We start from the raw sequence: 15,000 nt of genomic DNA on the forward strand, positions 1-15,000 counted from the left end.
TCTTTACAGTGCAATGTAGACTTACAATGTATTGTGGACTAAGTCACTGCAGCAAGGCATGTCAAGCTTATTCCTGGTACACCACAGTAGATCCCTTACTAGAGCATGCAATCAATTGATTTGATTGAAAAATGAACGATTTCACCGATTTTGATGACAATGAAAATATGGTGTGGAACATTCGTTAATCATCATTCAATCCCAGGCAACGTCGGGTTTCCCTGCTAGTATATAATGTAATTAAGAGTCACCAAGTAGATAAAGAGATGCAATCATTTTATTGCACTTTAAAATATATATATATATATATATATATATATATATATATATATATATATATATATATATATATATTCAAACTGCTTGCCTGTGGAACTCTGTTCTGTTAGTCTGTTTTCCAGCTGACTACAATATCATTCAAGTTCAACATAAACAAGTTCTTATTGAACGTTCCTTGTAAATAATCTAATTATACCAAATTTCCACCACAAACGATTTTTATGCTACTATCCCAATGACTACAGTACACACATTAACCCTTATTCCCAAGTGACCTCTGGACCTTGATATGTGATAACCCCTTTGTAAAAAAAAAAAAAAAAAAAAAAGTTCAGACTCTCCCTAGCTACATTCCCTCACCATGCTCATCAATGCTCAATTCTTCTCTTGCTTTCACATTTTCAAAAAAAATAACATTCATTCCCTTATATAAGCCATTTGTTAAAGAAAGAAATTGATTCTAATTGAGTCCATCTAAATCAAAATCTTTACTTATCAATGTAAGCCAAATAAATATATATATAATTTGTTACCTCCCTTGAATAATTTACAAGTTTTTCGTGCTTGTCCAGAATTCTCCCTATATTAGAAATCAAAAAATAAAGAAAAATCTTTATGCACATACCTGTGATGGAAAAAAAGTATCGTATTCCAAAAATTATGTAATAAAAAAAAAGCAATTTTTAAGTGAGCTTGTTTTTCTACTGCCCCCCTCCATGCGTTCCCATGTTAAGAATAAAAATGGCCTTCAAAAATCTTGAGTTTGAATTATTTAGAGTTCTCTCTCTTGTTCCTTAAACTTGTTTTTGAAAATGTCATTGTGAGGCAGTCCCTCCTCAGTTAGCCATAAAATTTTTTCTTGATAAAAATAAAACTAGTGTATTAATTTACTTGATATTTGGAATACGATATTTTCTTTGTATCATAGGTATATATATTCAAATTTTTCCTTATTTTTGTTTTTTGATATTGGTAATTCTGAACAAGCAAATATGTTATTTATTTTTTAATGAAATTTGCATTTCAATTCTGTTTTTCTCTTTGAAGTAGAGTAATATTTTTATTTTATTTGTTAATGGGTACTTTTTGTGTTCGTGTCTGCAACAAATTGCACGGAATTTTATTTAGTTTGATGTTGTCTTCATTTGTTTTTTGTTCTTTGTATTTTTTGTTTTCATTTTTATAAACTGTTTTATCATTTTGTATATTTCATTTCATTTGTTTTTTAAATTAATGAACGATTTGCTTTCATTCTTAGAAATTGAATGACAACATGCATCAAAATTACTCCCAAATTGCAAACATTAAAAATGACCTCCTTCCCCAAAAAAAAAAAAAAGAAAATTAATGGTGTACACTAAAACAATGAAGTTTCTTTATTTATTTATGCAAATATGTTTAATCTAACTTATCTTAGCAGTGGCCGAACTAGTCATCATATTTGAAAAAGTCTTTCTCCATAAACACAATAGTTATTTTATGTTTCTTTTCATTCTTTTGTTCATTTTGTTTTTATCTTATTTATTTTTGCTTTCCAATTCTCAATTCCTTTTATCAGCAGAATCAACATTAATTTTTCTCTTCTCTAATTTGAACATTTTTGTTCATGCTTTTATTCCTTGTATTGTTTTTTTAGTCTTCAGCATATCACTTAAATACATTTCTCAAAGAACATATTCTTTTTTTTTTTTTTTTTTTTATAATTGTATGCATTTTATATGCAATACATGAAATGCATGCGATTAAAAAAAACTACAATTATTTTTTTTTTCTTTTTTGTTTTCACTCTTACTTTTTTTAAAAATTTTTATTTGTTCTCTTCTTGGCTTTTCTCAAAAATCCATACATCTATGATTTTAATTTGCTAAAACTTTATTCACTTATAAAAAATTAGCAAAACTAAATAAAACTAATTTAAAAAAAATCTGAAGAGATTCTGTTTGGATACTTACAACATTGAACTTTTTGGGTTTGTGCTTATTTTAGAAGACTTTATGCTTGGTTTTATTTCTTTATTTTTTAATCTTTATAAACCTTTCCAAAATAATTTTTTCAAAAATGGTGAATTCTGGTATAAAATGCATGCGTTTTCTATTAAAACATAAATCAACACCTGAAAATCTCAAAGGCTTTCTGACCGCTTTCTTTAATATATGCTTGTGTTTTGGGTCCATTCACTTCTTGGCCTTTTTATTAGAAATACATCCATTCATAGTTCTTTAACTTGAAACTTAATTTTTGAGCATGAAAAAAGTCAAAATCTGCTATTTTAAATTTTCCTATTTTTGCATCAAGCAAGCAAAAATATTGGCAGCTTCTGTGTGAAGCAGTAGCTGCTAGTCTCCTTGCACATAGACACCTACCTATATAAATGTAGGAGGGAAGGCGCTATGGATGCATATACATTGAGGAGGAAAAATACTTATTTAAATGTATAAAAGTATTATATATTTAATTAAAATTAATCAAAATGTTAATATTTACTTATTTTCATGTGTATGCAAGCAAGGGATTGTTAGCGTCTGCATGAAGCAGTAGCTGACTTTCCCCTTACACATTGGACTGTCCCCTTGCAGCCATAGGTAGCAAGCACATTGACTTGAAGCTGTTTGAGAATTTTAATATTTTCTTTGCATTAAAGAAAATGAATATTGATAACATTCATAGAATCAAAAACTTTTAGCTATTTTTGATAGCTGTATAGCATTATAGAAAGAATCCAAAACGGAGCTCTTTCATTGGCTGATTATATAATGTCCGAAACTTTCTCATCATGGTGTTATCTAGAAAGAAAATCCAAATGCTGCTTTTTTCATTGGCTGAAATCTCCCCATAGTTTTATAAAAAAAAAAAGAAAAGAGAATCTAAATGGTTAAATAATGGCTGATTAAATAATGATCGTACTGTTTAAAAAGGAAATGCACCAATAAATGAAGAGAACATAAGTCTGAAAGAATCATTTCAAATATTCAGAGATGAGAGCTGTTGTTTTTATCAGTTCAAGCTGCATAGACTGACTGAATTTGTATGATGTTGAAAAACCTGAAACACTTTCACACCCGGTTAGCATCACTGAAAATTTATCTTGATTTATCTTATGAATCAGATAGTAAATCAATTTTGTTTGGAGAAAAATTAAAACTTTCATCAACTGAAAATATGATCAGAAACGTACAGCATCTAACTAAGCGCAATTTATTTTTTTTAAAATAAATTGATCTACAATTATAAGGAATTGACTATGAGAAAATTATTTTAATCTTTCTAAAAATATATATTTTCAAATATTATGCATGAAGAGTTAATATCATATTGGCTTATCTTTTTGCTTGCATTGTTTTATAAATTAAGCAATATTAGGATGTTGGAAAAGTTACTAATCTATAAATAATAAAGTTTGTTTTTGCATTGGTGTTTCTGTTTTTCTAAAATTTGACTTGTTTGCAATAAAAGCATTTTTAAAATTTGTTATAAACTAAAGTTTTATGCTGTATTCATCAGTTTCTTACATTGCTTGTCATCATTTAGTGTCTATGGTTCATACTTCAGTTTGATCTCTCTTTAGTTTGATCTGTTGATCCCTCTTCAGTTTGATCCTTTGATCTTTTTAGTTTAATCCTTTTTGTTTGATCCCTTGATCCCTCTTCAGTTTAATCCCTTGGTCTGCTACATTTTGATCCCACTTTAATTTGATCCCTTGATCCCACTTTAATTTGATCCCTTGATCCTACTTTAATTTGATCCCTTGATCCTACTTTAATTTGATCCCTTGATTCTTTTTAGTTTGATCCCTTGATCCTTCTTTAGTTTGATCCTTTGATTCTTCTTTCATTTGATTTTTTTTTCTTTCATGCAACTCATTTAAATAGCACTCAATAATTAACATTTAAAGCTAAACATAGAAAATAAAATAGTCTCAATGAAAGCTTTAAGTTTACTAAATAAACTTAATTTGTTTAGAAATAATCATCTGCAATAATTTTTTTAAATATAAATGCTCATGTTTACAAAAAAAAAAAAAAAATGGATTGGTACCATATAGCATCGTTGTGAAAAGTCTAGAATGAGGGTGAACTTCATCCAGATCATGATTGTTAGGGCACAGAGACTACTGGATTCCTGAGCAGGCCAGTTGTCACTCAAGTTCCAGAGAAAGACCACAGCCATTATCAGGAAGAATGAAATTGCTCATGGCTGTTGTAAGAATACAAAGTGATTTTCAACAGTGATTTAAATTAAGAGGAAAGTGCTTGAAATCTGGAGACTTGTTACTTAGACTCCAGGGAACATCACCTGTTTTTGCCAGTGAGCTATCACTGGTAATGACCCGTGAAAGAACTCCTAGTGAGTGAGTTTATTACTAATGGAGATTTGGTATCTGCTTGAAACCCAAACTATATTACCATTTCTGATATTTGTACTAGTTTTTAATATTCAATTCAGTAAGAAGTAGTATAGTATCTATTCTGTTATAACATCATCACAGGTATTACCTCCTCTATTTTTTTTTTTGGTGGGTGAGGGTATCATTTTCTCAGGCTAGCAAAAATATGTGATCTGAGGGTGTATGTATTTTAGTAATAATGACACCATGCAAACCATGTCACTGATGAAAATGACTGCCATTTTAAGAAAAATCCTAGACGCAGAAACCAACCTATCTGACCAGTCTGACAAGTGTGAAAAAAAAAAATACAGAACAGAATTTGTTTCTTGACCATTGAATCAGTTGACTCCATGAAAAAGATAATCCTGAGATTTAAAAGCAGAGCAGAGGCAGATAATGTTTGACTACTTTGAAAGTTACATCAATAAGAGGTTGTCATTTCCGATTTTCATACCATGTGTGGTATGAAAATACAAAATCTCTCAACAGTAGTGTCCTCTCACATTAAAACAAAATACCTTGAAGGGGGATAACTGTGGTTCCAACACCATGATAGAAAGCCTGTTTTATTGTTATAAGTAAGCCTCAGGATATGACAAGTTATAATTGTTATGGGTTTGGACTTTGCATTAGATAGGATGGAGGAAGGGGCAGATACAAAAACAAAATAATTCTTTATATAAATTTAGAGTTATCTGGACGAAACTGAATCATTTTAGTTGTTATAAAAATGTTTTCAAGCAAAATTCTCATTTCAAACTACTGCGAGCTTAAAAAAATCTAAATTCATATGTGGATTGGCATTTTGGTGGTAGGATCTTTTTAATTTGCTACAAGCTGCTAATATTGATCATCCTCACATCCATCTCTTGCACATTTGTTCATCTTGATTTTTACTGACACCTGTTTATCTAAAGGCAGATCTTGATTGGCTAATATCAGTGTTATGCAGATCATACACTAGCGCCATCACTTAGCGTTCTTCTTGAAACACAATTATTCAAGGGAAGATAACTCGGTTGTTTAACCACTAACATACTTGTTCTCTTCTTTTTTTTTTTTCTAACTTTTACTAATTTAAAAGCTTGAAAAAGTTCTGCCATTTTTCAAGAAAAAAAATTAAAACCCCGCATTTTTTTTTTAATATAATTATTAAAAAAAATAAGAAACATTATCATTTTTTATGAATTCTATATTTTCTTTTAAGAAAATATAAAAATTTGCATTGACAGTTTCTGAATGAAATCTAAACAATTTCAGAACAGTATTAAAGACAAGAAAGCAATAAGTGTACTGTGTATAATATTTAGTTATTCCATAAGTAATGTCTGAATTTAGGATTAGGGAATATATATTTGTATTTAATATCAACTCTATCATCTATATAATAAGTGAAGGTACTTGTCCAGAATTTCTCCTATATTAAAAAACAAAAATAAAAAATGTGTGTGACATATGTACCCGTAATGAAAATATAATATTCCAAAAAATCGCGTAAATTGATCAGGTACTTTTATTTTTATAATAAAAATCGTTTATAATCAATTAATGGGAATTTGTAGGCATTACAACATAAATATTGCAAGTTTGAATTATTGTTGAATTATCTTTTTATTTCTTGAGATGGTTTTTAAAATGGTGTTCAAGACGGTCTATACTCAGTTATTCATAAAATTTGATTTTGTTTTTTTTTAAAAATACTACTTGATCAAATTACGTGATTTTTGGAATGTGATTTTTTTTTTTTTTTTTTCACCATGGATATGTACATCAAGTAGATTTTTCCTTTTCTTTTTGTTTTTTAATATAAAGAAATTTCTGGACAAGAACTAAAATAAATTTACATATGTCTGCCATGCTTCACAACATGAAAAGAAATTAGAAGAGGGAACAAATAAGAAGAATAAAACAGGAGGAAGGAAGGGAGTAAGCAGGAGAAGGGGTGGAAATGTAAAACAAAAGCTCAGATGTGAATCTATGATTTAAAAAAAAAAAAATCTTCCATTCCTTGAAATTAAAAAAAGAAAAAAAAATTCAGCGTTATGTCACCGTGAAATTATGTATGATCAGGAGAGAGGCTATTTTATTTAACAAATGAATTTAATATTTTATTGACCTTTTTTAACAGTTGATAAAATTCAGCCTTGAAAAATTTTGCTGATTCTAAACAATAAATTTTTAAAACGAAATATGTTATCCTTATTAGAAAATTTATTTTACAAAAAAATTATCAATATAATTACATAGTTGAAAAAAGAATAAATAGCAATAACATCTTGCTCGCTTGACTGACTTTTCACTGAAAACAAAAACAAATAACTCAAATTAAAAGTAGAAATCACCAAATTAATTATTTAGTAAATTTTATTTATAATTTAATTTTGTTTCATTTTTTTCCTTGTTGATTAGTTGGTTACATTTCAGTGATTTCAAGTAGTGTTCTGCATAAGAGTGAAGAGAAAAATTCAAACTTTAACTCTTTCTTTTATCTCAAATAGAATACAAGTTAACAAAGCTTTTGGAGCTGGAGATGAGGTTTTAAATGACGGATAACTTGTATTTATTTGGATTACTCAAACTACTGTTCACATCTTGCATGTTATTCTCACAATCTCCAAGTTAATATAACGCCCGACCTTCTTCAAGTACCTCTTTTCAAATTTAGGAATCTTTCTGCTGAATTCAAGAGTCTGTATGAAACTTTGAATGGAACTCTTTATTTAGTTCACAGAGGTAGCTTGCTCTCATTCTATCAGCCATAACCGGGTAAAAAGTTTAACTGCACCTGAAGAAAGTTAGAGGTTACATTAGCTGAAATGTTGAGAATAACATCCAAGATGAGAACGATAGTTCGTATAATACAAATAATCAACCCTCGTCTCTAAAATCCTTGTAGTCACTTTTTTTTTTCTTTTAAAAAAAAAAAAAAAAAAGTAATAATCCTGCAATCATAATATCAATTTTGTGCAGATCATACAAGCAAAGCTGCCAAGTTAGGTTTATTACTGCAATAGTTAATTCTTAGATTAATTTAGTCAATTAACCATAACTGCTAATAAATTTAAACTGTGTATACACAGTAATATTAATCTATTACTATAAATATTATTATATATTATGAAACTAAAAATGTTTTTATCTTGTCACCGTGTGTACTTAAGTAGTGGGAAGATAAGCAAATAACATGAATAAAGAGCGAATGATAAGAGAAGTAGTGGGAGAATATAAATAATTAGGAGAGAGGGGGATTTATTATGACATAGTATTATAAAATCCTTTGATTTTGTGAAAATTGGGTGCGTTGAAAAGTTTTAAACATTGAACAGTTTTGAAGAAACTCGTTTCGCCATGATCAATAAGTTGTGGTAAGCAGAGAAAAAAAGAGAATGTTGAAGTATTTATGGACTAAAATATATGATAAATAAGTTTTGAATTAATAATAGTTTCAGATTGTTGTCAAAACATGATTTCTTGTCATTTTAAAGAATTACATGTTTTTACATGCTGTGAAGATTTAGTTACTAATTGGAATTATTATTGCTATTTGATGTATTCAATTTAAATATATAAAATGTGCATTCGTCATTATAATTTGGAGTATTTTAAAATAGAAAAATATTTAATCTACTAGAATTTGGACATTATTTTAGGCATAACTTTGTTGGAGTCGCAGGCATCATTTTTTTTAAAGTGTGTGTGTGTAACAAGATAATTAATGATGAAAATTTGAATAAATTACAATATTCTATTTAAGTCAAGGATTATTCTTTATTTTAATTCCTTGTTTGAATATTTGATGAATCATCAAATATTCAAACAAGGAATTAAAATAAAGAATAATCCTTGACTTAAATTTTCAAAGATAAGCTCTTTTTGTCAGAGGAGAAAAGTCAGTAAAAAAAAAAATGTATTACTGGTTAGCACAAATTTGAAAATATATAAAAACACTTTTTTGTCAGTTAAAAGGAATCTTCAATCGATCATTAAATTAAAGAGTCAAAGTAGAGGAACAAACAATGAATGACGTTATATTCCGTAAAATCTTTCGAAATCCGTGGGTTAAGAATTATTCTTTATTTTAATTTTTTGTTTGAAAATTTGATGGATTAATAAATATTGTAATTTATTTAATTTTTATTTCCATCAGTAATTTTCTTGTTTGTTAATTGCTCTATCTAGTATATCGAGCTTAACATTATCAATAGGTTTTAACATAAAGATATTATTTCTTTGTGTTATTATTTTATATAAATATTTTCAGTGTAGTGCTTGATACGTATAGCTAGGTAGTAAGTTTTGAAATTATATATTGCAATTGCTCTACACAGAATTTGGATGAAACGCAGAAAATTCTGTGTAGCTTAATTGCTATATATATTTTCAAAACTTATCTATACATATAATTATTATTAAAGTCACACAAGAAGGAGCCAAAAGCTCAATAATAAATTTTTACTATTTATAAAAATAACTAACAAATACCAGAGCTAAAATATAAGAAAATAAATCAAAGGTTTTTATTGTTCAAAACATTTTTTTTCTTCATTACTAAATAGTCATTGCAGAAAAATCTGAATTTCACTTTGTTAATCATATAACAAAAAAAATTTAATCTTGAACTCAAAAGAAATTCACAATCATTGGGAAACAACTTAAAAAAATAAATAATAAATTTTGTGGTTAAAATGGCTGTTTGGTGTTAATAAATATAATGTTTCAAACAAAAAAGACTAAGCATTTTTTTTCTTATCTCATATAAATACATATACTAAATATTTTTTCATGATGTTTTTCGTTTTTTTTTTTTTTTTTACTCTTCTTTTTGTAACCGTTTTTTTTTTTTTTTTTTCTGTTTTAGTGCATAAAAATATCTGCTATCTATTTTTCTAACTTTGTTCATTTTTAGATATTTTCTTTCTGTATGCATAAATGTTAAGACCAATTTTATTTTAACATTGCCTTTTATATATGACATTAAGCAGAAATAATTAAAAAAAAAAAAATGAAAACTTTTCTGAATAGATATTTTCACTCAACAATTTTTCAAGATAATATATAAAAAAATTGAAGAGAGAAAACTGAAATATTCAAGTAACAAAGAGTTCAACTTGAGAAAAACCTGTATGCAAATTGAATAGCTCATTTGTGATCAAGTGAATATGCAGCAGCAAACTGGAAGAAAGGATCCAATTAATTGGGCTTCATCAGAACCTCGTTATTGTGTGGAGAAATGTACACACACAGACAGACACTTTCACTTATATATAAAAGAACAAAGAATTAATAAAACATGTTAAAAACACTTTAAGAAGAGTTAAAAACATACTTAATTTTCAAAAAGGAAACACAAATTAAGTGGATTGTCCTTAATCAGCAGAGTTTTGAAAGAATTAGCAAAATGCGGAATCGGATTTTGCTTGCAAAGTATTTAATGAAACTACAAGTAAGCCATAAAGCTTACTCGGTAAAAGTTAAAAATCCTGGAAGGATGATGGATGACTCGTATTGAATGGTGAAGCAAAGGTAACACAATCTCTAACCACTCCCCTCTTGAGTCTACAGTACTTGATTCGCGTGGTAAGGATAAGTTGAGGATGACTGGAAACAATGTTGAGATAAGCAGAGAACACATACAGCACTTGATATTCCCAAATGGTCACCCATTCTAGTACTGACTAGGTTCAATGTTTAACTTCAATGACCTAACAGGAACCTGTGTCTCGGCTAGTTCGGTTAGGTACAGTATACCACCTTTTGCATTAAATTTGTAATATGTCGAGATACCATGGTCACTATGGAGTGTGGTAAACCAAATAAGACCTGGCCCAAGTGCATAGGAAATGTTGTGACTGCATACAACTTGAGTGATGTCCAACCCTTTGTACCATATTGCATGCAGAGCAAGCATGAGATGTTATCTGTCTCGTTTCTCACCGCAGACACTCTCAACACCCTAAATACTAAAAAAATGGATGGAGTATGAACGCAAATTCCCTTTTAGATAAGGCAAACTTAAATTTTGATGTGAAAACCTATGAAAACACTGAGGCAAAGTATGGTACTTTCAATGTTGCTCCCCCCCTCCTACCCCTAAGTATTAGGAAGCAAAAAATATACAAGGGGGAGCATAACAAGAGGGAGTAGGTTTATCGGTAAAACAAGTGCATAGGAAATTGTACATCCACACACTCAAAGGAGATCTGAGGTGGGGTTTTCAATCAAGGTGTGGCGGTGAACAGGAACACAAGATCGATCAGTATATTTTTGAGTTAGTTTTAGATGTGTCAAGGAATTTTACAATGTTTGGGAGTGGCTTGCAGTGTCTAGTGTTTGAGATATTTTACAACAGTCCAGTTAGGAGCAGTTGCCAGTTGGACACAGTCGAGAGCAGTTGGGAGTTTGACATAGTTGAAGGCATATCGTGACCCAGAGATGAAGAACTGACTGAATGTAACAGAGCTGCTAGCCTGTGATTAAAAATTAGTACAAGCCTAAATTTTGTACAGCATGCAGTGTTCACATCAAGCAAGAAGAAACAAAGAAACTGGACAACTCAAACAAAATAATTAAGTGCTTTATGCGCTGTGTTTAATTTGATTGTTGTCACTATTGGCAAACTCTTACTAACTCTAACTCATTTTAGGTGTTAGGATAAAAAAAAACTATCATTTTAATTTTACAGTTTTAATAAATGAAATGGCAGTTAAATTAAACACAGTGCATGGAGCGCTTCATTTTTTTGTTCAAGTTGTCCAGTTTCTTTATTCTTGTTTGACGCGAACATTGTATGCTGTACAAAAATCAGGTTTGTACTAATTTTTAATCACATAGTGTATTTAGCAGCAGCCGCATGACACATATGCAAATGACCAAGCCGGTGTGCGATGTGATATAACAGCGGAGGAAGAGAAGGGGAAAAATGCACCCTGTGGGAGGACAGAAAATAGTACATGTCGATGTGAGAAGGACGTGTAGCCCCGTGGAATTGTGAAAGATTTTTAAGCACGTGTCGAAATGGCAGGGTTTTGTTAACTACCTGACGAAATAAGACTTTTAAAACCATATGCAATGCATTGTTGGAAAGTACCTGTAATAAATAAATTTTGTTAAAACTGAAAAAAAAAAAAAAAAAAGCTGAGTCGAATTTCTATTTTGTTTGTTTCCTTGGGACTGTCTCGGACACAACAGGTCCTGGATATGACCTTAAACTATATCCGATGGTGAGGCCCCAGCTTGCTTCATTTGCCATTTGCCTTCAATTGCCATTGCTCCCAGGTCCACTCTGACCCGGAGTAGTAGTACCTGTTAGGGTCCCAACTATGGATTAAATAGAAACCGACTTTAAAAAAAAAATATATTCTATTAAAAAATTTCTCTTCAAAATAACTGGATTTGGCATTAAGTAACCTGAAAAGGGTTGATATGCCGTAAAAAAAAAAAAAAACAATCAACCAAAATCAGACAGTGTGTGTGTTCGAGTGTTTAAATGTTACGTCACTGTTGAAGAAGTAGAATAATGACTGTTGCACGACGAGCATAACCTCGACAGTAGATGTGGATGTGGACTTTGGCAGTCTGTTTTCTTTTGTTTCATTTAAATTTTATACTTGTGAACCCATGCACACATGCTTGACAGCCACTAATCTAAGAGGCAACAACAATGAAAGCAAAGAGGATGCTGGAAACAGCATTGGGGTTAGTAACGTTATCGAGAGAGGTACCACATTGTCTTATAAAAGAAACTTGTTCTCAAGCTATTCAATTTGTGCTGGTTTTCACCTTCAATGTTTTTTGTTTGTTTTTTTTAAATAAAAATTTAATTTTTATCCAAAAGATTAAAAAAAAAATTTTTTTATGTCTTTCTATGAAAAATTATGTGAAATGAAAAACTATTCAGGAATTTTATTCTATATTAAAAATATTGTTTAATTAGGAAGTATCTACATATAAAGTCAAATAAAAAAGAAATTTACCATAAATATTTACACTTAACAGTGTGTAGTCATTTTATCTGAATGAGAAATATATATAAAGATATGTGTTTGTGTGTGAAACTTCTTTTTATATACACATTAAACAATGCTTCAAGCAAACTACTTTAACCTATTGTATAGTATGTTTATTATGCAAAGATTATTGCTTACATATGTGCATACATGTTTCAGTGGAATCTCAATTCAGAGAAACTACCTCATTAAACTGAGAAAAAAAAAAAGAATCTCAAACCTGGAGCTGATTAAGACATGCCCAATAAGTTGAGTGCCATGAGTGAATAGAGCTTAACTATTTATAACTATGGTTATGTAATATGGTTATGTATTACTGCTAGTTTGAATAATTAATTAATTTTTTAACAAAACTTTTGGCTCTCAGTAAATTGCCCCTATATTAAAAAAAAAGAAAAATCTGTACAATGTACATACCCATGATGAAACGAAAATATCATATTCCAAAAATCATATAAATTGATCAAGTAGTTTTATTTTTATAAAGAAAATCATTAAGTGATTAATGGGAATTTGTAGACATTACAACACAAATCTTGCGAGTTTGAATTATTATCAAGATATCTCCCTTTGTTTTTTGTTTTTTATGATTGTTTTTGAAATATCATGCAAGATGATTTTTGGAATATATTTTCATTTTGTCCCATGTACGTACATCACAGATATTTTTTTTCTTTTTTAATCTAAGGGGAATTCTGGGCATGAATCAGAATTATTAATTTGTTTTATAAGCTGAAAGTTTAATTAGCTGAAGGCATTATTAATATAGTGTATTAGTTTTGCATTTTATTCATCTAATTTTTAAATATGTGCAACCAATATTGCTTCAGTGGTTAGGGTAAGAGTGTCAATAACGTAGTAATGATTTAACAAAAACAAAAAACGGAAGTATTAAAACATTTTTTAGAAAATCTAGATTATATATTTAACAGAATTGGTACTTATTGTAAAATATTGTATTAATAATGGAAATTTCCTTTTTTTTTCTCCAATTTAAGTATTGAATTTAGAAACTAGTTAAAAAGATATATGCCTCAAAAAGGTATAACAAACAAATAATTTATATTCATCTGTGACTTATCTTTTCCTTTTTTTTTTTTTTTCTTTCTAGTTGGGAGCTGCTATGTTGTTAGCCAAATGAGATATTCAACTGAACCTCCCTCGTCAACTTCAGAGCCGGGACCTCCATTGAAAGCAGACATACCTTCCACTGTTGCAGGCACAACAATTGGTGAAACTATAGCAACTAAAGTTGAAGAGGTTGTTGAGACTGTTACTTCCAGTGTAGAAGCTGCTGCCGATACAGTGGCCGAAACTACCAAGACTATTGCAACAGACGTAGATGCTGCTGCAGAAATAATTGCAGACACTGCTCAGACTATAGCAGAAGATGTAAATGCCGCTGCCGAGGCAGTAGAACAGGCTTCTCAGACGATTGCAGCAGAAGTGTCTGCCGCTGCCTCAACTGTTGCTGATGCAGCCGAAACTGTGGCAGCTGACATCCAACCTGCAGCTGAGGCTGTTGCTGATGCAGCCAAGACTGTGGCGGAAGATGTGAATGCTGCTGGCGAAGTAGTCATTGATGCAGCAAAGACTGTGGCTCCAGAAATAGATGCTGTTGTTGATGCTGCCGAGAAAGTTATAGGGGAAGTGGAGGCTACTACTGAAGGTGTTATTGAAGCTACCTCGGTGGAAGTTGATGCTGCAGTAGAAGCGGTGGCAGCTGAAGTGGAGTTTATCTCAGAAGCGGTACTTTCTGAAGGTGCTACTGTAACAACTCCTTCTCCAGCTGCTGCAGAAACCTCATCAGAATCTTCATCAGAGTCTTCTTCAGAATCGGAATCAGATTCTGATATTGAAGCTGTTAGTGCTACTTCTGTTGATCAAGTTGCTGCAGAAGTAACCCCAGAGACTGCAGCTGAAGTGGCAAAGACATCTGTGGCCATTGAAGCCATCGTTGAAGAGGTTGCTGCCACACCTGAGGTGGCTGCTGAAGCTGTCGCTGAGGAAGTGGCTGCCGCAGAAGTCGTTGAGGAGGTGGCTGCCGCACCCGAGGTTGCTGCTGAGGCTGCTGCACCCGAGGTTGCTGCTGAGGCTGCTGCACCCGAGGTTGCTGCTGAAGCTGCTCCTGAAGCTGCCGCTGAGGAGGTTGCTGCCACACACGAGATGGTTGCTGAATCTGTCGCTGAGGAGGTGGCTGCTGAATCTGCCGCTGAGGAGGTTGCTGCCGCACACGAGGTGGCTGCTGAGGCTGTCGCTGAGGAGGTTGCTGCCGCACCTGAAGTGGCTGCTGAGGCTGTCGCTGAGGAGGTTGCTGCAGCACCCGAG

General features: G+C 31.1%; 2 protein-coding genes across 16 annotated transcripts in view; both read left to right on the top strand.

Annotated features, from left to right (window-relative positions):
* Positions 1–15,000, top strand: part of LOC145276784 (uncharacterized) — a 65,227-nt gene that overhangs the window by 47,479 nt on the left and 2,748 nt on the right. For 7 of the 15 annotated variants that reach the window (XM_080128069.1, XM_080128075.1, XM_080128071.1 and 4 more), the window contains exon 3: positions 13,784–15,000. This exon ends at the window's right edge or, in 4 of these variants, runs on beyond it. In XM_080128069.1, coding sequence (XP_079984195.1) covers positions 13,784–15,000 — 1,217 coding nt within the window. The remainder of the gene's footprint in view (positions 1–13,783) is intronic. The other 8 variants (XM_080128077.1, XM_080128080.1, XM_080128082.1 and 5 more) reach the window with 4 other exon arrangements.
* Positions 1–15,000, top strand: part of LOC145276783 (cilia- and flagella-associated protein 61-like) — a 166,356-nt gene that overhangs the window by 2,770 nt on the left and 148,586 nt on the right. The gene's annotated exons all lie outside the window — the stretch shown is intronic.

The sequence above is a fragment of the Euprymna scolopes genome, chromosome 5 (genome assembly GCF_053919585.1).
Source record: "Euprymna scolopes isolate OS-2025 chromosome 5, ASM5391958v1, whole genome shotgun sequence".
Taxonomy (NCBI): domain Eukaryota; kingdom Metazoa; phylum Mollusca; class Cephalopoda; order Sepiida; family Sepiolidae; genus Euprymna; species Euprymna scolopes.